This window comes from Cydia strobilella, chromosome 19 (genome assembly GCF_947568885.1).
Source record: "Cydia strobilella chromosome 19, ilCydStro3.1, whole genome shotgun sequence".
Classification (NCBI taxonomy): Eukaryota; Metazoa; Arthropoda; class Insecta; order Lepidoptera; family Tortricidae; genus Cydia; species Cydia strobilella.
In genome coordinates this window covers 2,189,419-2,215,048 of record NC_086059.1, presented here as the reverse complement: position 1 = coordinate 2,215,048, position 25,630 = coordinate 2,189,419, and the positions used below count along the sequence as shown (strand labels likewise).

Below are 25,630 nucleotides of genomic sequence, written 5' to 3'. Positions count from 1 at the left end.
GTGCATTTAAAGTTCGAGGTAGACATCACATTTTCAAACCACCCACTACACATAAAAGTTAATTATTGTCAATAGTCCGACACACAACACTCACAACATCCGCGCACACATCCGAATATAGATCCCTTGGCTTTAACTTGTAGAGATATATCCCTATTTGGAAAATTCAAGGATGGCAGATACATTTGGCACGTTGTTTCATCCGCTACTTTTCATGCTAACTGTACCTGGCTATATCTTAGCGAAAGCACAAGATGTGAGCCTACATGTACACCACAATATCCTTGCACGTTTGGACCACACGAGGAACCCCTGGTTTCACGCGCCACCGCAAGTCTGCGTAAATTCGGACGCTTGTAAGTTACGATTTCTACCCTTAGGTCTGTTATTCCCGTGTATCCCGTCTCGACACTGACCAGTATAAATTTGACCTCTGGGGTTTCCACAAATAGGTCTACTTTGTCGGGGACGTAACGAGCATGGCAGCTACTTTAATAATCTGCAGAAATTCGGGTTTTATTAAGTTTACTTACAAGGTAACAGGCCAATTCATTAGATTCGTCATCTGGTATCAGAATGATGTTTGAATCATGTTAAGTATTTAGTTATCGTGCGTCTCGCCCGCGCCAATACATGTACGGACAAGTATCAGGTATGTCATTCTGATATCAGTCTACGTTTAAATAGGGTATTTGTACTGTGTGTGTATTTAAATAAATTATTTCACACCATGAACGAAATAAAGCAGATCATTATTAGAAAAACATATAGAGTGAGACGTAATGCACATTGGACAAAAAAATTGGACAGGTGGATTACCACCCTTACATTGGCTACAAGTATGTAAGAAATGGGAATACGAAGCAAGGTGAGGATTTGTCGCGTGCAGAAGCCATCTTCCTGCGAAACGCAAGATGCGGCTTTTGCGGCGTGCACGAGTGACATTTTGTCTCAATTCTGAAATTGTATGCAATGGGCGCTTAAACTGTAGCAGATTGTTAGGAAATATCTATGTACTGCTCTGCTAAACCAATTAGCGATATCTCAAATAAAAATTGATTGTAAATATGTACAGAGATAGTTGACCTGCATAGACTTTATGTATTCAGCTCAGCTCAGTTAACTTCAATCGTGTATCGAAAAGTTCCAGTTTCAAAATTTATTTGTTTTTGAGATACCGCCACTTAGGTACCCGTCAAACCGGTGTATGCAGATGACATTTAGAGTTCTTAAACTACGCTACGGAAGTAAACGCTCGACATGTTTCACTCCGTACCGACGGTGACGGACCGGCGCAGACTGCGGGCCGCAGCTCTCCGCGCCCGATGACTCGGCGCGGGCGCCGGTGGCGGCAGGGGGGGCGAGACCGTCGACCGTCGACGCAAGGCTCCTGATGACGCTCCTCGGTACGGAGTGAAACATGACGAGCGTTTTCGACTTAAAACACGTGAGTGACCCGTTATTAATATATTAATGTCTGTGTCACGGAAGTTTTGTTATTAAAAATACGCTACAGAAGATTAAGTTAAAGTATCTCGTTCCAATAATCTATCATGAGCGCTAACACGGCGAGTGGCCGGCAGCGTATAACAGTAAATCTGCGAAGCCATTCCTTGTACCATTCCGGTTACTTACTTTACTGCCCGGCCAGTTTAAAGAGTAGTGGGTAATATATGTTGCACTTCTAACGGCGTTAAGGTACATTACCCATAGTATGTATTTATTATGTGGCATATATACACGTCACTATTACATTAAAAAACGGGACAAGTGCGAGTCGGACTCGCCCACCGAGAGTTCCGTACAAAATTAACATTTTTTAATTTAATTTAACTTTTTACAAATTTATTGTTTTCAAATTTCCCCCCGTATTTGTAGTGCATTACTTGTCAAATTTAATAGTTCTAGGTCAACGGGAAGTAGGTACACTATACGTTTTGATTCCCTTGAGTGTCGCGATTTACATTTTTTGCGGCATTAAACAGCCGTATCTTTTTTTAAGTTTGATTTTTTTCACAGCAAAGAAAATGTTCTGAAGGTGCCTTTGAATTGAATCAGCTAAATACAGATAATGCCTTATAATTAACTTAATTTCATTGCTTTCAAGTGTCTAAGGGTCCATGTGTCAGGGTGTCCATTTAAATCTTTTCGGGGCAGAGGAGTAGGGTTAGAGCCGGCGTAGCTTTATTTGACGTTCATAAGCGCATTGTAATATGCCTTCTTGAATAATAAACTTTCTTTATCTTTATCTTGTCCTTCCAATAGATCACCGGCAACACCATTAAATTTAGTGTCACTTCTTCAAAATGTGTCTTAGAGAATGATTTAGAACAAATGAGTAAGGATATCTTTCTATTAAATTAACGTCTACACAAATTTACCAGAAGTCTGCTTTTAATATAGACGAGTCTATAGAACCAACACGCTCCTTTCAAAGTTTTTAGCATAATTCCTAGTATTCCTAGTTACATATGCATGATATCTCACAGCTAAATAAAACCGAACCTACATCAACGGGAGGCAGACTGGTCCAATAATATAGTTATATATTAAGTATAATAAAACTAAGCGGAGCGCAGTCATACATATTCATTGGAGCGAAGCGCGCCCGGCGAGCCAAAAAGTGAGATCCTTCATTTTAAATGGAATCGGGAATATCAATACTTTTGCGGAATATGTTAACAATTTAATATAACAAACTGAATTTTACTAACGTGATAACAATAATATGATAGGTATGTTATACAATAATATAAGGATCACGTGGATGATGAAAACACTCGAGCGTAGCTAGAGACAACACAATTTGAAGAAGCCATATTAAAAGAGGAAACATTTTCTAAACTGACTAGCAACTTTGACATGACAAAAAAAGGTTGTAATGATTTTGAAGGCTTGTACCGTCACCCACACCGTTATCTACATTGAAAACTGCAAAAATTCGACCAATAGTTAATGCTGTTTCTGTTAATAATGTCACATTTGTATTGGTAAGGAAAGGCCATGACCTAAGTAACACATACTTGACCTCACGAAAACATACAATATCCGTAATTACTAACTAATAAAAAAAAGTAATACAAGGAAATAACGAAGGGCAGCTTGCCTCAAATTTTGACAGGGTGTCCATGGGCGGCGGTAATCGCTTACCATCAGGTGATCCGTCTGCTCGTTTGCCTCCTATATCATAAAAAAAAAGGTTTCAACATTTATTTTAATTTCCTATTTGACCCGTATTAAATGACCATAGTTATCAATTAACAAATGACAATCAACAATAATGATTACAAACGAATTAAAAAAAGTAATACAAGGAAATAACGAAGGCAGCTAGCCTCAAATGGTGACAGGTTTCAACATTTGACAATCACCAATAAAAGTGCATTAAGTAAAGAAAATGACCTAATTGTAGTACTTATACCACAAGTCCCTCAAACAAGCATCGCAAACGCCATCACGGATTATCATAAATGTAAATACGAGTCCCATTCGAGTTTCGAATGTAAACGAATATCTAAGAACACATAAAGCCGGGCTCATATTAATATTATCACATATCCGGACGACCAGTGCTCACTGGAAGAATTTTTAATGCTATGCTTTAATTATTTTGCTGCCGGCGTGGGCGGGACTAAGTTTTCATTCACATTAGAAAATTCATTTTTGCACACAAGCGCGCCTACGTTAAATTATTAAGTCGGTTGCCGAAAACTGAAATTCGGAGATCGCTGTATTTATGACTGCGTACATTTTCGAGTGGGATTCAGAAACCGTTTGTATTATGAAAAGAGCTAATTAACCCGAGTTGAGTGTGATTAATAATGGACATGTGGACGGACGTGTAGTTTTGTTCTTAGGCGGTTCGCGAAAAATTGGGTACGGAAAAATGGGTGCGGTAGGGGATACATTAATATTAAGCATAGAAGGATTATTATAAGGGCGCTCTCGTTAAAATATGAAAGGGTTAATTAATAACATATGTACAAAATAGGTCTGAGCTCTATACATTACAACAAATTCCTTTTTTGCTGGTATCCTAATATTTTTTTTTTTACAAAGACGCAGAGAATTTGATGATCTATGAATATAATTACTTTTTCATTTAAAATTATACATGCTATACATTAAGCAACAGTTAACTACAACTGGACTTTAATTATAATATATGATTCGAAAATCAATATCGACACCGAAAGCTTGAAACAAATTATCTCGGTGTTAATATGCTGAAGCCCTGAAGATATATAATTTTGCACGCAAGTGTACTGTTGCCTTTACAAAGCAAGACACAAAAATAAAAAATGTAATATGATTAGAAACAAATTACACACTGGGCGCACCGCGATAAGTCGGGTTGGCGGCTAACTAACCGCGGCCCCACGTTGGGCGCCACTTTGCCTTTGTTCCCCCACTTTCTTTGTATTTTGTTTCATTTCATGCAAAATTTAATTTCGTTTTCAAGACTCGTGTGGAATGATATTACGCGCACCGGCCGCGGCCGCCGGTTGTAATTTCATTGCTACTCCTCAAGTGTACGTGGACATTATGCCTTTTTCATCACATACCCTTTCGGTGGATGGCTCGGTTGTTTTTCGTTTAAAGCTGACCCGGGAGATCGGAATTCGCAGCCGGATTGTGTGGACGTTAATTGCGGGACATAACTATCCAAAGGGTTTTTTTATTACCACCCGGGCGACAAAGGAGTAGAGTGCGAATCCTATGCTATTACACGACCAACATTTGTATTCTTCTTTATTAATAGTATAGAAATCAGTTATGTAAAAGAGCTGCACTATTTCATTTAAACAGTAGAATACGCTTCATACGAAAATGTTTAGAGCCATTTCACAAAAAAAAACTTCGTCGGGCACGTGACTCGTATGGCATCTACCTTAGTACCCTGCAATATGTATTATATACCGTTGAATTTAAAACTATCAGACGTTATAGACAAATCGCTCGTCAAAGGATAAATTATTGCTAATGCAGCATATCTAGGTGCCGAAATGACATACTATTATTGCATCCCGCGCTTGTTCTATGTCTCAGATTTTGTTTGTTAATAAATAGCACAAAACGTAAAAGCCCACCAATCGGAAAAAAGGTCCTGAGAAGTCAAGACGTGAATCTTAAAAAGGAGAAATTCAATAAAGACGGTCCCTCCTTACAAGTGACACCAAATTCCTTTTTAACCTCTACAAGAATCGACAACCCCAATTTGGCATCGATACCGGTAATGCAGTCCAGTGGCTCGGGGGTGCCTCCCTAAGGTAAAGGGATAAAAAAGGGATTCTTTGTGTGATCTACCCGCAAATCGCTGCGGTGTACACTCAATAGGGGACGATTACGGTACCCAAATTGGGGCGTGTGAAAGAAATTCTTAGGAAAAGTTGGAAGGTATTTTTCGGTGTTTTACCGGATAAAACAATAAAGGGTGAAAGACATCTGGTAAGCTGTAAGGGTACCGTGTGAAAATAGAGGGGAGTTTGATTGAAAGTGTTGGGGAAGAAAAAATGAGTGAAGGCGATGACAAGATTGTCTTTAGAAATAAATTGCAAAAGATTCGATATTCCGTGAATAATGGCATAGGGTTTAGACAAAATTTTGATTCACAGATTAGGGCAATAGAAATATGAATCAAAATGCCCTGTTGACTGATTTTATTAACGAAATTGAAAAAGATGTAGCAATGACGAGCTGTAACTGCTGCACAATTGATGTTTTGTGAAGGATTCAAAATACAACGGCACCTAAGATTCAAAATAGTTTGCACAATAAAAGAAAGATAAGTAAGTAATCAACAACATAAACAAGAACACATACGAAGGGCCACATAAAGTCTGCGTAAACACATGTAAGATATCATAATCTCATAATCTACCGCTAACCACACTACTTGTTTGACCACCGTCGGCACCGTCCACTGGCCTAAACAAACTGACTGCAGCCATATTTGCCAATCGGTCACTTGATATACAGGCTTTATTAAGCGCTCCGCACTAATATTGTAAACATAGATTTGATGGTTTGTGTGTTTACGTCTCAATAGTTTGTTGCTTTTGAATTGTGTAGTTGCCTACACAATTTTATATCTTATAAAGAAAACAGTTGCGACAAGTAGGTGCTTAGTTATATACTTACTTGTAATTTTAAGTTCAATTTAAGCATTAACATAATTGTAAAAATGCATTTATATCTTTTCCGGTAGACGAAAGATTGTAATGTTTAGTAATAAAACGTTTCTTCTGTTAACACCGAGTTTATTATAGTATTCCTCTTAGATAAGTTTTACATAAGCACCACACTTAATCGTCCAGACAAGAGAGAGAAATCTAATATGCCTATGCCTAGTTACACAGTTCATTCTCATCTGACAGCGTCTGTACTTAGAAACGACGCTCGCTGTCACTGCCACTCCCATATGCATTGGTTTATTATAAAGAGTCTGTAGTTGCATTCTGTTACAAGCATACATTACTCCATCATCCCCCTTTTACAAAAATAAAAACATAATATAGTAGAATATTTTTTCTTAAACATGCACAAGGATTTAATTACCTAGGACCTCTGTCCTAGGTATCTGGCTCTCTAGCCATTATAATATTATTTTGTTGTATAAAAATAGTGGGTCAGTGGTTTTTAATTAATAATGGAGGAACGTAGATAAAGTATTCTGTGTTATTTCAAGCAATGAAGTGCGTTAGAAAATGTACAGGTAAAAGAAGTTCTGCAATTATGCGCACAGACGTTTTTTAGACCACAATGTAATTTAAAAGATATTACTTAAATTTTATCCTTTTTAGGTAGATACCATGTATTTACAATTTAAAATTTAAATTCAGCTCAGCCAATGTTAAGTTTTTATGGTTCCTTTCTTCTGTGGGACACACTGATACAAACTTTCATTCGTTTTTAATATGCCTAGAACTGTATTTGGACTTGAAAATCTATTATGGTTTTGATATTTATACAATACGATCGCTCGCGATTATTGATGAACACTGCGAGTCGTGTAAAGGTCGTATTGTAACAACATATTAAGTTGAAATCGTCCTATTAAAGTTGAAAAGAGCTTTAAACAAAGACCAAACAACTTCCTTACACCTAATTCCCGGAACAATCTCAAACGAATAGTGTCCAAAGAAGAACCAATAAGGAATTAAAGATCAGATAAGATAAAGATTTATGTTTGTTTATACGATCGGGGGAGGCGTCGGGGTGCGGATTAAACGGCAAATTGGTTTAAGAACCCCCAGTTCGGGATCCGCGGGCACAAATCAATGCGGAGTTCGCAAGGAAGTGGATTCGTGTGATATTCCGGATTTTAAATTAATAAACGATTTCATCAATAAATGAACATAGTCCCTTAAGTCCCAGAGTCATAAGAACCTTCTATAATTCTATTAAATATTCTATTTCAATTTGTCAAAAGGACATTAGAGTTTAGGAAGGTGATTTGGTCAAAGGTGTCAAAACTCACAAATTATTATCAATTTTGAATGGATAACACAGCTTGTTCCGAGACTTATGACAAGAATTTTACATTAACCCACAAAAGTATTTTTACGATGGCTACGTGATTTGATGATATTTCTGATAAAATAAATGTTTTCATTATTAGCAACAATAATGTCTCCCCCGATATCTAGACACTTGTACTCTACTTTGTATCTAAAAAAAAAGTACTTTCATCAAGCAAATGTTAATTATTTCATTTATTACTTCTCAAAACTAAGCACTAAACTAATGAATATCCCCAAGCAATTAAAACAAACAGAATGTAACCACCAATAATTAACAAAGGTACTCCATCCACCCAAACCTCCAATTCCAATAGATTCTAATAAGATTAGTGTTGTCGCACGGGTGTTAGATAAAATAGTTTGTGGCCTATAATTGGGGTCCATTTGCACCGTACTAAGTCGCAGCCACGCCATTGCATTTTCTTCCTTATTCCTAGTTACTTTAGATTTAAAATTGAAAAACGATTGTGTTATCGATGGTCATCACTCGCATGACTAGACAAGATCGACTTGGAAGGTGACGCTTACAAGCATGTAGCTAAAATGAATTCTGTTGCTTTGGGATAGAGTTGTATCTGGCGCAGTCAGGTAGGATGTATAGTTTTCTCCGATCGGACATGGTTTACAAATTGGTTGTGTCGCGGGTAAATCAGGGCGGTGTAATTGAGTCTTACGGGACGATTCGGTTGGGTTCGGAATGTTGCGGTCAAAGGATTACGGAGTATCACTATTTATTGATCGTTTGCTTTTGTTGTGTTTTGATGTTGAGTGGGCTTTTGTGGATGAGGGACATATAGGTAAGGTACTTGTTGATGTTTAAAAGGATAAGCAAATAATATACTTAAGTATGGCTTGGGATCAATATAGATGGTGCTGGCCGGGGTGCACGCAGGCCGAAAAGGAGACGGCGGGACGATTTGGTCGCATTTTATCCAGATTGGCGGGAAACTACAAACGACAGGTTTGAATGGAGGAAACGAGGAGAGGCCTTCGCCCAATAAAAAAAAAATTGGCTTGGGATCAAAAGCTGCCAATTGCTAGTTTCAGGAGCGATACCGACTAGATATTCCTTTAACAGGTCATTTGACAGGTTTCTGTTTGTAGTATATATGGTTTATTTTCGAGCCGTGGCATTCAATTACACTTAGCTTTTATCATGTAAGATGTCAGAGAAATATAGCTTGAGAGGAGCTAATCTGATTTAAGGTTTTTGTTTTAAAACAATGGTTTAATAACACAAATTTTAACATGAAGATTTATTTTGATATTAATTTGATTATCTAGCGATTTTTCAAATGAAATTACTATTATACCTGCTTTCTAATACCAAATCAAGTCTCTAAAATTACTTCATTCACTAGAAGCAGGGTAAAAATAATACAAAGATAGCAAAGCAACCTGGATAACTCAGAATGGGGGGTATTAAAGATAATTATGTTGAGTAGGGAGGGATAGAAAGGTAAAAAAGACTCGATGCGCTGTAAATTTTTACAAGCTCATATGTGTGTTTTTTACTTCAATGAATTGTGAGCTGTATGATCTACTAAATAAGGCAGTAAATGCTATGGAGAAGTTAAAAGGAATAAGAGGTTTTAAGAGGAAACAGTCGATATGCACTGTAATTACAGGAGTGTTGAGGAATGTAAGCATTTAATGAGTGCAAATTCAATGGAGATTCGTTTTTCGATTTGGAATTAGAACTGGTCTGTGTTTTGTTTGTGCGAGATATTGTGTGGACGTTAAATAGAAATTAAACTGATATTACGTTAATACTCTACTTTGTCTAATGTGAAGAAAAAAAAAGAATTTTAAGTTTAATGAAAAGCTGCAAACTATATTACTATTCATATTATTTTATCTTCGACAAATGAGCATCACGGTACTTGACATAATCGTAGTGAAAATGAAACAGTTGCTATATTTAAGCAACTATAACTAATTTTAAATGGGTGGGAGGCAATGTTCGTTATAATTGAGAGTACCAACCCAATACCTATTGTAAAGAACTTCACATACACCTTCTGAATACTCTGTAGATGTACACAGATTTCTTCACTATTCATTTTTCACCGACTGGTAAATATCTAACCATATTTTGTGCTTAAGTCCCCAAAAACTTATCAGTACGAGCCGACTTTGCACTACGACGTTATCTTCGGACACGGAGTTTTTTACTACTAACTATCGGATCCTGTAAAACCGGGTAGTGTATTCACATGGCCGCCCGGTTTTATAATCTGGATCTGGTTATATGCAGGATTCTTGATCCGAGCTTGTGTGAATGCAATTATTGAAATACTGATGCCACTGAATCGGATCCGGCATTTTACCGAACGACTGGACCGATTTGTAGTCGCAAAATCGGATGACACATTTTGGAGGATTCGTTTTATTGCTAGATTCTGTAACCATACGCTTGTGTGAACGCGGGAATTGAAATACTGTTGCTACTAAATCGGATCCCACAATAAACAGTTCCTGCGAAGAATCGGTCCGTGTGAACGAGCTCTTATCGCTCAGATATCAGCGCATTACGTATTACATTATCATTATGACTAGGTAGTACATTATGTTAGTTTTCGTAGAAGCCTGCATGCTAATACTCTTATGTATTTACCTACGCTTATTAGCGCCCGTCGTTAAACGGCATTATAAGAACTAAAGTGCAGCCATTGTTATAATCCCGGCTGTCTTCGGCGATAATAGTCGTGCTCAGTATTAATCCGCACAACTAATATTAGCAATAAACACCCTTACGGTAATTATGCTAAGATGTTTCGGGAACTTGGCCGTCTGCAGCGCGGGGATTTGACTTTAACTGTGCGCGTACATTTTGAGCGCTATTTTGTTGTTAACTCACGTTTCAAGCTCCTAAGTCCTGCGGTACCAAATTTTGTACATAATAAAAGTCACCTTTCAGTCCCAGCATTAAGTAAAGTACTATAGTAATAAACACCGATGGTACATATTTCGGTACAAAATGTTAGATGCCACCCGCTTTCAAATTTGAATGCTCGCGCGGAGTATTCTGACAGTCCATAGAGTTGTAAATAGTCTGTTCAGGACTGACAGCAAATATTTATTATGTGCAAAAAAAATTAACAAGAGGCCTCAAGGACTCCTTCTTCTTCTTCTTTGCCATGTCCCGTTATTTGGGGTCGGCCCTCCTCGTTCGAAGGCGCCAGGTTTTTCTGTCCTGGGTTGTCGATATGTTAGTCTGCGCCCGCTCCATGTCTTGCAGCATGCAGGCCTCTAGGACTATGACGTTTAAAAAAGCTGGGACTTAGGTGTTTATTTTCTGTAAAATGTAAATTCATAATGACAAATTCCTCCCACCTCTCAGATCGTACAAGAATTTGTCATTTTAGTATAAAATTGCTATAAAAATCAAATTGGCTAGTAAATTGACCAATCGAACGTACACTTGTGTACCTACCCGTCAGCAATGCTATTAGCTTACCACCTTACAAACTTGTATACCTTTTCTCTGCAACTGACTCGTACAGCTTTATCTAAATATACAGGATGTATTAAATATATTAATAACGGGTCACTCACGTGTTTTAAGTCGAAAACGCTTGACATGTTTCACTCCGTACCGAGGAGCGTCATCAGGAGCTTGCGTCCTCCTCGGTACGGAGTGAAACATGTCGAGCGTTTTCGACTTAAAACACGTGAGTGACCCGTTATTAATATATTTAATATCTGTGTCTCACGGAAGTTTTGTTATTAAAATATACAGGATGGGTAAAAAATAAGTGCATTCCCGTTGCCAGGGAGGTTTTCGGATTATACTGAGCAACTTTTACTATGGCTATTGGTATGGTATTTTGGCTGGTCCATTTTCTATGGAAGGGTAAATTTTTTTTTCGCGATTTCGTGATTGTTATCCCATAGTAAAAGTTGCTCAGTATAGTCACAAAATCTCCCTGGTAACGGGAATGCACTTTTTTTTAGTCAGCGTGCATATAAAACAGTCGGGTTATAAAGACAATGACGGACGTCGTACAGTAGAAACCGTTGAAGGTTGGGGAATTTTGAATGAGTGAAACATAAGTTCTAACAATGAGATCGAGTTCGAATTTTTGAAATTCAATCAATAAGGTGGTGAACATAGGGTCGAAAGGTTTTGACTGCTTATCCGCGGACGCAGATTAATCAAAATCATTATTGGGATTTTTAAATCTAATTGTAATCTCTAGTTAGTATTTCGGTGGCGACTATTAACACACACTTAGTTTATAACTAACACTTAGTTTATAGGTTCCCTAGTTTAAGTATTACTAACAAAATATGGATTTTTTGAAAGTCTGAATTAAATAATTTTTATTTTTATTTTATTTTTATTTATTAAGCATTCTCGAGAGAATGAATGAGGATCGGAACGTGAAAAGAGCATACCTGGGCCGCCCAGCAGGAAGACGTCCTATCGGACGCCCCAGGTATCGCTGGTTCGACATGGTGGAGGCGGACCTGCGCGAACTTCGAGTCACCAATTGGCGAGAGGTCGCACAGGATCGAGAAAAGTGGCGCTGTCTTGTGTCGGAGGCCAAGTCTCATTTTGGGTCGCTGAGCTAATAAAGTAAGTATTAAGCATTCGAAAAATCTTGCTATCATTCAACCGAGCCGTGTGTCGTTGTGTGTACGCGCACCCGGCGGCGTATTTCTTTGATAACCCGTTATCGCGGGCCGCATTACCTTATGAATCTTAGCGCTGCAACGTGCTGTACTATTAAAAGCAAGCTGGCTACGTTCGCCGTGTATTCTTAATACTGTCGCGATTTATTGGTAGAATTTTTAATTTTACGGAACTGCGGACATGATGTTTGGCATTTTGCCGTCTATTCAGCGTCACTCCTGCACTTACATACCTGTTAGATTCCTAATTACGACGATAAAAATTTGACCACCTTAATTCGCCGATGGGAGCCAGGGAAACATCTGGGATCACGATTCTGATTTAACGACGTTTAATGATTTTAAAATGGTTTTGATGTGACCTTATTGATCGTGTTGGTGATTGACGCGTGTCTCGCACGATTTTTACTGCATTTCGCATGCACCAATTAGCGTGAGCGATCTTCAAAGTCGTATCAAACCCGTAACAAGTTGTTAAATCTCAATCGGGCTCTGGGACTTGGTTAACCTCCCGATGACTCCTTATCAACCAATGAGGATATAATAAGATAGAGCGGTACTGTCATAGTAAATTTTGTAACCACTAAATTCACTGCCATCTATCGACATACTTTAAAACTAATAATGAAGATTTATAAAAATACGTTAAAATGTATTTAAATATGGATAAATGTTTTTTTTATCTGCATTAATTATTTTTATATGATTTTGACCCATGTTCTTTCACTGGTATGCGTTAAAATTATAAATAACAAACGAAACAGTCAACGCCCTCTATACGAGAGTAGGCCAAAACTAGTGGCGCCATCTGATCGAGAATCAAATTTTCGTGATTTTCGAGGCACGTTTTTTCCTTAGACTGTATCCATCTATTACGTAGTTATATCTATCTTTGTTATCAACGAAACATTTATAGTCATAGATGACCTATTCATAAATTATTAACTTGTTTCGAGTGTTACGGGTGTTTTACAGTGTTAATTACGTCTGAGCACAACTCTTTGTATCAATAAAATAGCTTTCTCCCGCTTTCCTAACGTGTCAAGGGTCACTGTTAAGTTGTATACTTGATTAGTTCCACACTAAAGGACACAAGTCCAGATCATTCCTTATGACATTTTCCCTTTTCTCCGTACATGGTGAAAGAATCCTCCACTTGGAACAATAGAGAAGCAATAAACTGATCACAGTTAGACCTTAGCCCATTGAAATAAGGAATATAAATGTGTAGTTAGTGTTAATGGGATGAACTTGTGACCCCTGTTTGCTCAGGACTGTTTGTCCGCTGTCTGCGACAAACCTTTGATTACGTCCGCATTGTTTTTGAACGTTTGATTTTCGATTGTGTATTGAATAGTTGATAAAACTATAAACAAGTGTTGTGTTAAAATTAAAACTTGGAAGGGGCAGTGTTTGTATGACGCGCATCCACGGTGCAGAGATGGGCAAAATGTAATCGACTAACGATTAACGATTAAGATTACAAGAATTAATTGCGACTGACGATTGAAAACGACGATTGATCAATCTTAGTTGTATAGAGTGCAACTAATTTAGTTGCAACTAAATTAGTTGCCGACTGATTTCGGACAACTAAATTTTGTAATCGACTAATTAGTTAGACTATTTTCTCGCGACTAATGTTAGAAGCAAATTGAATAGAATACCTCGGTATGGCTATGTTGACAGACTGATTAGGACATCTTAACGGATGTTTAAAAATAAAATAGTCATGTATTACTTACGATATTTTGACCGTTTCTAAGGAGTGAGATCTGTTCTCACTATTATTTTGCTACTAAAGTAAGTAAGTTTAATGACCACACGTTGAAAACAAAATAGACCGCGTAGATAATAAACAACATGCAGATGTGTCATTCAATAGAACGTGTTATTTTTAGAAGATGCGTCGGCACTTGCACCAAAATGCAACAAACAACTTCCAGTTCCAGGTAAGTAGGATTATCCCATTGTTTTGTCACCGCATGACACTAAAAAGAGTTTTACTATTGTCAGAGACAGCAAAATATTGATAGTTTCTATGTCTAAGATTTACTCAGTATCGTATAATTCAAAGTATTAATAATGCACCAACCTACTTTATTGTTTGCGATTTGTAAACAATGCAGTTTTTCGCTATTTGTCGTTATTACCAATATATCGTTATAATAATATTATGGCATTATTTGCATTGTCATTCAAGCATTTCAAATTAAACGTGTATACATAATTTTAGCTCAATCGGATGAAGATATCTGCTTCAAAATAAGTCGCAAAATTCTACCCAAACTAACATAGTTACAACATACGAGTACCTCCGTATGTTACATACATACGTACTTGTAGTTACATATTGCAAGATAAAAAATGCAAAAACGGGCGACTACGTAGTTTTAATATAGATTTAATCGTGAAATTTAGTCGATTGAAACTAAAACTAATTTAGTTGTTAGTCGAACATTCTCACAACTAATTTAATCGCAACTAAATTAATCGCGATTAAAAAATGACGATTGATATTTTTAATCGATTGATTAGTTAACTAAAAGATTAATCGATTAATGCCCATCTCTGCCACGGTGTAACTCATCTTTAAAAAAATTGAGGTGTATTTTTTCTAATCAAAATACATACTCGTACCAAGAATTTAGTGACATGCTATACTATTAAAAAGCTGTCAAAGATCATTGTTCAGAAGCATTCAAGGTATGTAGAGCCCTACGTCACAAATGTTCGTAGCACTTCGGCTACAAAACTCGTAGAAGGTGGTATGCTGTCTTTAAGTGTTCGTAGCAAGGAAACAACGAGCGTAGCACAAGTCAAAGTGTAAACATTTTTTAAATAAAAGTATACATATATTTCGGTGGTAGGACCTGTCCTTCTAATTAGTCAAATCTACTCTTTGTTCACACGTTGCGGACGGTAAGTGACGTCATGTGTCATAGGTCAAAGGAAACAAAAGACTACTGCTATAGCATTCGTGTCTGCGAATGTGTTAACCTCCGTACTAAGGCACGAGACGACTGCAGGCACTTATTTCCCAACGCTCTCCAAGAAGCACCACTATACCATGGTCCTCAATATTGACTATTCTTACATATTGACACTTTTCTTATATAATCGAACACAGTGAATCTAAAATCTTCTTAGCCTCAATCAAAAACCAAAACACCCCCGAACTCCGTAATGCACAAATCCAAACCCCCCCAAGAAGTCTGGATCGCGGATGCGGGCAAATCTTCGAATTAATTTTACTGCCGAAATATGCAAATCGGGAGATATAGCCGCCTAATAACATGTACAAAAGAGTGGTGACTTGGGCGCGGGAGGGGGGAGAGTAGAGATGTGGTGTAACATCAGTTAGTGCCTATAAGGAAGTCGCATCTGTGAAGACAGTGATGTATTTAGTTAAGAAAGTTACTTACGGCCACGTAGTAAGTGAACCATTACGATTATATTGAGCATAGTTGATAATAATCTAACGGTCAAACATATACTTAAGGGGCGCAGTGACTTGATAGCCACGGACTGATGTCCGCCGGACGTTATCGGCCTGTCAGTTGTTCGGAACTGTCAAATTTTTGTTCTAACTGACAGGCCGATATCGTCCGACGGACTGATAGTCAGTGGGCCCCTTAAGAACTCTCTTGTGTGTTAGTTTAAGAGATAGTCGTCCCCTACCTTTATGCAAAACTATGATATGCGTAGTTGCGTACAGTATTTCAAATTGATCGTTGAAAAGACTTTTGTGTTCAACAGGTCTACTAAATAAATTACGTAGTAGTTATTTACTTACAATTACTTAACAATTGCATGAAATTTCAATTTAGCAAATTTATTTTAAGCTTGAACAAGTTTGGGAACAAATCAAATTATTTTATTAAATATTTTGATTATATATAAATTAAAAACTGTAATAGATGTCATATATTAAAGAAAAAAAAAAAAAAAAAAACGGCGATGGCGGGGTGGCCTAGGGGTTCATGGCGTTAGTCGCGATAGCTAAAGACGCCGGTTCGAATCCGGCCTTCACCACTGGAGGGCTTCGTCACTTTTTCTTTAATATATGACATCTATTACAGTTTTTAATTTATTTTAAGCTTGTTTAAAAACTTACAAGACTGCAAACTTTGACAAATGAAAGCCAAAACACCTGTTCTAAACTTGCCGCGGCGCAAAAGGCATTCTAAATTACAGAATCGTGCTTTTTGTCATGGTCATTTTTTCATATTTAGGAAAGTCTTCTTGACATGACAAATAACTTAAGCACTCTTTGCTTGTGTCACTGTCGCGTCTTCAAACAACGTCTGCCCTAATCTATGCCTTAATCGCTACCTCGGGCTAGCATTATAGCCGCTTCGAGAAGCTTAATAGGTAACAAAATTTATCGTGATAGTAGAAAATACACGCTTACGTGCCTCGCCAACCTATCTGCCGTTATGAAAGAGGCGTTATTAATTGGGTTTATTATGATGCATAATCTTGTTTGATTTTAGTCTTTTCGACGTTAACCTTTATTTTGACGTCAAAAATAATTACTGGTAGTTTGACCTTTTTTTATTTTTTCCTAATCCATACTAATATTATAAATGCGAAAATCTGTCTGTCTGTGTGTTACCTCTTCACGCTTAAACCGCTGAACCGATTTAGTTGAAATTTAGCATAGAGATAGTTTGAGTTCCGGGGAAGAACATAGCATAGTTTTTATCTCGAAAATCATCCCTTAAGAGGGTGAAAAGCGGGGTGGAATTGAGATAATTAATGAGTTGTCCGATAATTTGTATGCATATTATGCTCAAATTGAATGATTGCTATAAGACTTTCTCCAGGCGCTAAACTTACTCTAGCTGCTGTTACTGATTCCACGCAGACGTAGTTGCGGGCAAAAGCTAGTCAGCAATAAATTCAGCGCCAAGGAGGTTGAAACTCACTACTTTCTGTGATTTCTGTTGAACAGGGTATAAGCTAACTTATCTGCCGTTATGAAAGCTATATGTTAATTGGGTAAGTTTATTATGATGCACTATCGCGTTCGAGGTTAGGCTTCGGAGGATGCAGTAAGGATATGGGTGTTGCAATATGAATTCATCATCGTTGCCTTGAAATCCTTCAGGACTAGATTAATTGCCAGTCAGTTTTTAGCTACCTACATAACATATTTATATGTTATGTGATACTAATGGTAAGTTGTCGTGTGTACGAGTGGATGGTTGGACGTTGTGTTATGAATGCTTGAGGTTCTGCGATGAATGAACGGCCGCCATCTTGAATATCTCACTTCCGGTCAAGATTTCGATCGAGCAACCGGCAAATTCGGATTCAGCGGGGTCAAATTAGGATAAAAAACCCGGTTGCCAAAAAGTAACGATTTGCCAGTCGAAATCGATTTTGTCAAAAATATGACCAGACTAATTGTTTTCACAGTGCTTTGGATTAACACTGGTGCGAAGAATACTGGTATAGAAGATGGAAATTTACTTTATACAATTTCTTAGCACTTACTTGCACAGCACGGTCTGACTGCCATCATCGAACAGGCCTCCTCTGCCCCATCTCGAAGGTAGCTCCACTACGGTGACTCCTCGGGAACCCCAGACGCAGACGCGACTGCCACAGCCGCTGGTGGTGATGCGTTCCACTGTGTACTGCGGCGAAGAGAGAAGGCAGAGTTTCTGTAAAGAGACATTTATATCAATAAGAGTTAACGAAGAAAAATAATACTCAAAAAGACTACCAAGGGTTTTAATAACAATTTAGCATTCCTTGCAAAACTGTATATGTCCCTCACCTGTAGGCCGAGCACATGATTGGCGCGACAGTATCTCGCCGCGAGATAGACTACCCGTCTTTTACTAACTGTATGAATTAAAGAGGGACAGGTAGTCTATGTCGCGGCGAGATATTCTCGCGCCAATCATGTGCTAGCCCGGCTGGGATTACAATATAGGCTTCTTCATAAAAGGAGTGTACAGGTTGTTAAAGGGCCGGCGATGCGCATGTACTGTCAGCATCAAAACTAGGGGATCAAATAATGCGTCGTACCATTCTGTAACAGATTGTTCTATATGTAGAATAATTAAGACTGTGAATGATATAATTTTGAACGTGAATATTAGATTCATCCATATTTGTTTTGATGGAACTTGGAGGAGTAGGAAGAATAGGGAGCTGGTTGCGGTGCCCAGTATAATTGGCGAGATCAAAGCCACACGACTCCGCTGGCTCGGTCACCTAGAGAGGATGGGAGAAGAGCGTATGTGGGGCACCCGGGCGGAAAACGTCCGTCTGGGCCACAGAATAACTAATAGTACTACCGTACAGAAATTTCACTCCTTTACAAAAGTCAGATTTAGGTATAAAATTATACCTATACTCGCCGCCTGCAAGCAAAATTGAAACTTATAACCGCGCACGAACCGTGAATCTTCTTTGCGCGCCGCAGTTTTATGACTGAGCTGCGAGTATCGGCACGGGGTTGTCACTTGACAAGTTTTTGTACCTATACCTACTGATTTATTATTTTTAAGATAAATATGTAGGAATTACAAACGTTGACTCTGTAAACATAGTTTTTTTATCCGGAGACAGTATATCTGATTCTCACGGAGGTAGTTATGCCACAGAAGTACTTATTCCTTTGAAAATATGTCGGTCAATATAGTCCGGAATTAAAAAAAAGTTATTTCTGCTTCCTTGTTCTTCCGTTTATTCAGACATCCGTAAGCAGAACAATATCTATAGATTTAGGTTTCGAAGGCATTATGTATTTTCAATTCGCGCGAGTCGAGCGGCAGCCCATTGCCATACGCCTGCCCGGGAGGCGCGCCGGCCAAATGTACCTAAACTGCGTAGTGACACCCCCCTGTCTGGGCGTCCCAGATACCGCTGGAGTGACGAAGCCCTAAAAGACCTGTCCGCCCTCGGAATACCCAACAAGCGTGAAGTGGCGCAGAATAGGGCAGAGTGGCGCTCTCTTGTGTCAGAGGCCAAGATCCTTTTTGGGTCACTGAGCCAGTAAAGTCGTAGTATCTATATTTGTAAAAGTTATCCGGAATACCAGTTACTTTTGGCGCATTGTTTCATGTGCTACTATTGAGGATGACTGTAACACCCCCGGATCTTCAGGCGTTTATAGGCTACGGTGATAGCTTACCATCAGATGGGCTGTACGCTCTCAGCGGTACAATGAAAGCAGCTGAGAGACGATGAATCGTAGTTGTAGAAATTCATAAAAAAAATGCTAGCTCAGCCGGTTTTCTCTAAGTGAATGTAAGGATTGTAACATGAGAGTACAAGAAGAAAGAAGTAAACTTTCAATGTATGATTCGGACCGGTTGCACTAAACGTCAGTCATCATATTTAAATGTGTTTGCTACAACATTTTTGTACGGAAAAGTTGACAATAGTCTATGAAACGACAAACTTGTTACCGTCCGTTTGTTAACCAACTATTTAGATCTGATGCATTCAGTGCAACATAGCCATAGGATCCCACTAGATTTAGTTTGTTCAGTTCATTACATAGGATCATAACTCGTGTATCTAAAGCCACCAATTCTAAACAACAGCTATTCAAACAGTCCAAATCTTTCCGGCCCATTACGCGCCGAAGTTACTAAAGCCCGCTAATTTATATTGCAATTGCAACTGCACTTGCAATAACGCGCCCGTATTTATAGCGAGTTATGCTGCTGCATGTGAGCTGCATTTTACCTTTGATTAGGAATTTGGGTTAACTAATTTGAATTGTAAGCTACCGAAGTTAGGGTTGTCTTCTTCCTTGTCGTATCCTCATGTACAACATGTTCAATGTCAACAAATAAATGTCTTATCTATCTATCTATCATGGCTGAGGGGCGTGACGACTGTGGACACTCGTCAACAGTGCTCTCCAAGCCGCTCTATATCTATAGTTAGGGTTAGGACAATAATCCACACATCACTCTAAAAATACTAACATTTCCTTGGCGGCCATGTTGGAAATCGTCTCGTTACCATAATAAAGTATCAAAGCGCCCATTTACTCGTCTCGTTACCATAATAAAGTATAATAGCGCCCATTTAATTCTTTATTCGAAAACCTTTCGTGAGCCATTAGCCCTTAACTCGCCAGCATATGCTGTAGCTACAGCATAACTCCCTTTCCTCTGCCACTCCAAACTTGTAGTAGCTTCTAGTGGTTGGGTTACTAAAAAACCCTGACACGTAAGTCCCCCCGCAATCCTAAAGACCAAAAATTTACATATCAGGGGTAATCTTGTGGCAACCCTAACACAGGTAGATAGCGTGTATACATCATTGGGAAAACACGGTAAACATTAATCGAATTTAAACTATCGTGAGACATATTAACTTAACTAACTTAGCGGTTTCACTCACGTATATTTAGTCACTCGCGCGACATGTTTCGGAGAGCCTAGGTCTCCATTTTCAAGCACTAACATGTCGCGCGAGTGACTAAAAATACGTGAGTGAAAAACAGCTAAATTAGTTACGGTAAACATTGTTGTATATCCAGGATGCCGCTCTGAATATAGGTTCAATTTCTGCCTGATATCATGAGCCCGATACTTTAACAATTTGTTATGATTTTGATACGATTTTGAAGACCACGCTGAGTGGTGCATGCGATATGAGGTGAAAGTCTTGCGTGAGATGCGAGCCAATCACACGTCCATTCCTACTTTAGCAAAATCAAGTATTAGTTGATCATCAAAAAGCCAAACCATACAGCCATCATTCCCATCCCACTTAGCTAACACTTGGCGATCAACTTTTTCAATTTCCCGGCCTAACAGCGAAGCCCGGCCATCAAACGATAAATGATTATAACTATGACGTAAGAGGAAGCCGAGGCGGCGCGTAATGAGAAATAAGGCTAAAAAACGGCGGAAGAGCTTCCTCTGCCTTTTTGTTCATCTTATTGATTAAAAAAGTTTCTTAATCATATTTCCGAGCGAGATAGTGGCGTTGCTATCGGAGGAGCGGCGAGCGAGAATTTACTTTTTTCGATTGATGTTTAATTGGAGTTTTGTTTTGGTCCAACGGAATTCTTTTGGAAAGTTTCCGTGCAATGATGGAAATGCGGAACCACGGTAATTTCCGATCATAATCTATTTACACGTACTAGGAGCCTGATTTAAATTGAATAACTTTTCCAGTTTTAATCTTATCTCTCTTATTTTAAATTATCTCCAGCAGCATATCAAGCATCTCCGGGCCAGTTTCTTATCGTGTTTGTTTTATCTTGTCCAAGACATGTCATGAGTATCGTCAATTGAGGGATCTCACTGATATACCACTGGCCTATCAGTCCTGTAGAATAGTCTAAACATAAAAAATGTATCGTTCACAGGTAAAACGAACATAAAACTCACACCGCATGTTGCCATGTTGCAAAAACTTCAGAGCGTAAGCCTCCAACCCTTGCCGATAAAAATGGCATCGGAACAAGCCGCCGAGCCGTGAAATTGTTCACCATTATCGCCTGTAGCTCAGGTCGACCAGCCGTGTTGGCAGCGCGACTGCAAGCGGCGTTACAGAAATGATAAAATGATAATTCTTTATTGAGGATCAAGAAGCTATGTCTAGGAGAAGAAGAAAGGATTTTGATGTCTTTGCAAAAGATTGTTAAGAACCTCTTGTTGATAAAAAATGGCATCAGTGACAAATTAATGATAATTAAAAAGAACGCATCTGTAAAATACAATTTTAAGCGGTATTTAAGAATTTCACAGCTTCCCTCTCTAAATTCTGGACAGCTCTGCAGACATCCTCTTCACTTTCTCCTAGAAGGGCCAAAAAAAAAGGCCAAAAGACAATAAAGATTATGATTGTTATTATGATTATGAAAAGGGCCAGGGCTTTGGACAGAGTAGCATGGCGGTCTTAGGTGTCGGAGGCCAAGATCCACTTCGAGTCGTCGCGCCGCAGTAAGTAATAAGAAAGTAGTAAGTATTTAAGAATTTAGAAAAATCACCCCAACCTAAAGTGGGGCATTCAAGTGTACGTAGCTCCTCATATTTAGGTTTGGATTGGCGTATTTGGAATTGTGGTTTGAGCGGTACTATCCACTTAAAATGTCGCTCAAGACAGTGGGTAACGTGGATTCAGCGCATTTTAATTTCTTTGGGTCACTCTTAAAAGTTATTTCTATTCTCTAGATATTTCTTTTCTCCAATATATAAGTGTTTTAGGCCACACTCGTGTAAAATTTCAACAAGTTCAGTATTCAGTATTCAGTCATTTATTGCCTTCATAGGTACATAATAAGATGTTACATAATAATTTTCATCAGCTATGCTGTAGGGCACTGCAACTTAATACTCACTAATTAACTACATTCTTACCTACGTAACTTACTAACTAAGTAATTAGTAATAAGTAGCTAAGGATCACGATTAATCAAGACAAGTTGAAGTCTAATAACCTAGTGTTTTGTATAGATTCCGTGTAAACTCGTGTAAATTGACTTAAAAATAATAATTAAACTGTTTATTTCAAAAAAAAGAAATTACAAAATCTACTCTCAGACTTAGCCTAATCTACACTCTAATAGATTACAATCGATCGATCGAGCGGTACAATCCGCCTATAGTTGCACCCAACCCCCTTGTGGGTCACCCAGTAGGGTGAACGCACTTTGATTCTTTCCGATAATCACTCGCTAATGCACTTTGTTTTCTGTGGATCTCGTGTAATCCAGGTTTAAGGGTTGAGTGCTGAACTTTATTCAAATTTCACTGTATTACGCAGGTACTGGATGGAAACGATTATTGGTTTGGGGTGTTTGGTTCAGGTTTTTATAGCTCTTATTCTGTTACCAGAAATTTAGATAAAAAAACGAGATGATGAAGAGCTAGTCAAGTTGGAAAGCTTATAAAAAATGGTTTCCCCAACACAACAGGGTAATTAGTTGCCAAAAGGCAGTTTTCATTCGCGTTTTCTGGTCTTGGTCATATAGCAAAACACATTCAGTATGACCTCCATGTAAACTAGGGGGGTATGACTTGCTTCGCGCTTGCCATTAGATATCGCGTGTGACGTGGGATATGGCTAAATATTGAGGATATTGATATCAACTTTAGCCAGTCTTCTCCGAGACCACGGGGACAACGCCGTCCTCGAAACTTCGGAGGTAAATTTAAAACTTAATTTTACTCGATTAAGTTCCTTCGTTGTGAATAACCATGAGTACTTATTTAGCAATAGCTTTAAGCGGTTTTAGGTATCCAAAATTCTGTTAGGTGACTCTTGTGCTAATTTTTCAACAAAAAGACTACAAAGACAAATTCTTCGCCATTTTGAAACTTACGTTTTCCTAGCAAAATTGGAACGTCCACCTTCACCGAGAAGTCGGGTATCCCATTAAATAAACCAATACGGGATCCGGGAACATGATTAGCGGCGTCTCAGGTCAGCGGGTCGAGGGGGGAGGAAAGAGGGGGTTAGAGCGAGATGGCTGCTTAAATTGCAATGGTTTTTAATGCAACTAGTTACTGCTAGATAGCGTTCTGTTAGATGTAATGAAATGTAATGATTATAAGATTTTAGCGTGTCTAGATTAGTGTTTGTCGATTAAAATACTAATGTATCGTGATAATTTGTAGTGTATTTTGTAAACTAATACCCTCATAGACTGAACTATATTAAAGTAACGAGTTAAATAATCGTTATAAATCTAATGTAAGTTCTTTTTTGTAACTGAGGTGGCGCTGTTTGTAAAAGGTCTTTACAATAAATGTCTTTTCTTTCTTTCTTTCTTTCTTTCTAATTAATCGTATAAATCTGTTTCTTCTTGCTTCAATTATATGTTTGTACCTATATAGCCGCAGAACTGATGGCCGGTGGGGCCGGAAGGTTCTGGAGTGGCGTCCGCGCACCGGAAGACGAACTGCCGGTAGGCCTTCAACGAGATGGAGCGACGACCTGGTGAAGGTCGCGGGAATTCGGTGGATGCGAGCGGCACAGGATCGGTCGGAGTGGCGAGCCTTGGGGGAGGCCTATGTCCAGCAGTGGACGTCTATCGGCTGACATGATGATGATGATGATGACCTATATATAAAGGTTGTACCAAAAAGTAGGTCCCGAAATGTTACGTATCGGCACCAAGCTTTAAACTGGCAACGTTGTATAAAAAATTCACACAAAATTACTTGTTTTCATAGCTAGTGAGTGTAGTTTCTTTGTGTTGAAGTATACGAAATAAATATAGAATACTCTTTACTACAAAATAGAAAACAATGTAGGTATTAGATTATTTTAAACCGGGTCACTCACGTATTATTAAGTCGAATAGCTCGACATGTTAAGACCCGCCCGTCCGCCGCTGTGTCCGTGAAGACGGTCCTCGTAAATTGGACCGAAACATGTCGAGCTATTCGACTTAATAATACGTGAGTGACCCGGTTTAAAATAATCTAATATGTTTGAGTCTCACGGGAGTTTTATAGTTAAAATAACAATGTAGGTATTAAAGATCAAGGCAGTCAGTGGCCTTATCGCCAAAAAGCGATTTACTACCGAATTATTACTGCAACAATATATCGTAATTTCGACCGGGACATTAACTCCACATGGCTAAGTCTTAATTACCTCATCCGCCATAAAAACAAATGCAAATCTCAAAGTACAATAAAAAAGGCGGGATTACGGAACGTATTAATATTCGAGATTCATACATTCGCTATAACCCTGCTTATTTAAAACGAAATTGTATACAGGTTGAGCGAATGAATGGGTCAGGAAAAAATCCATTGTGTGATTTTCAGATATGGCGCGATTTTTCTTAAATTAATTATTTAGTTCCTTTCCAATAAATTAATAAATTATAAAGCTTTACATGGAAAGCTTTATTTATGCATTTTCTTCTAAGAGAATGCTGAAACTAATAAACCGACAGCATCTGCGTGTTAAGTCCGGGAATATTTTTTATTGATTAAAAAAAGTTCAGTGTATTTATTGTAATGGAAAATGTATTTATTTAATGAATCCTGTTCCCTTTTAGATTTAGTTTTTAAGTTTGTAAGTTCAGTTAATTTTGTAGAATAAATACGCATTAATTGCAAATGTTATCATACTAATAAACCTAGTTTTTATTTTATTTTCTATGTTACTAACAATTATTATGAGGTGCTGTGCTTAGATTGTATTTTATTATTTTAATGACCACTCTCACACAGTACAGCTCATCCTGTATACCGCCTTTACGCCGTTCCGTTTCTGACCACTACAATTAAAAAATACCCCCCCTCTTTATTCTATATTTGTGATATAATATAAGAATTTATTCCGACCGCGTGCCCGGTATCGCGATCGGTGCTTGCGGATTTTTTAAATGTTTTGCTTACGTGACCGTGGCGGGCGGTTTGCGAAGATTACGTGCATCCAGTTCGGATTTTGGGGGTGCGCTGTCTGTTTTCGAAATACTTTGAACATTATTTTATTTATCATACACTTTATTGATGTGC

General features: G+C 38.3%; 1 protein-coding gene across 1 annotated transcript in view; it reads right to left on the bottom strand.

Moving 5' to 3' along the window:
* The window catches only part of LOC134750065 (nuclear pore complex protein Nup88), a 172,808-nt gene that overhangs the window by 48,773 nt on the left and 98,405 nt on the right, over positions 1–25,630 (bottom strand). Inside the window, exon 2 of the mRNA XM_063685153.1 lies at positions 17,664–17,833. Coding sequence (XP_063541223.1) covers positions 17,664–17,833 — 170 coding nt within the window. The remainder of the gene's footprint in view (positions 1–17,663; positions 17,834–25,630) is intronic.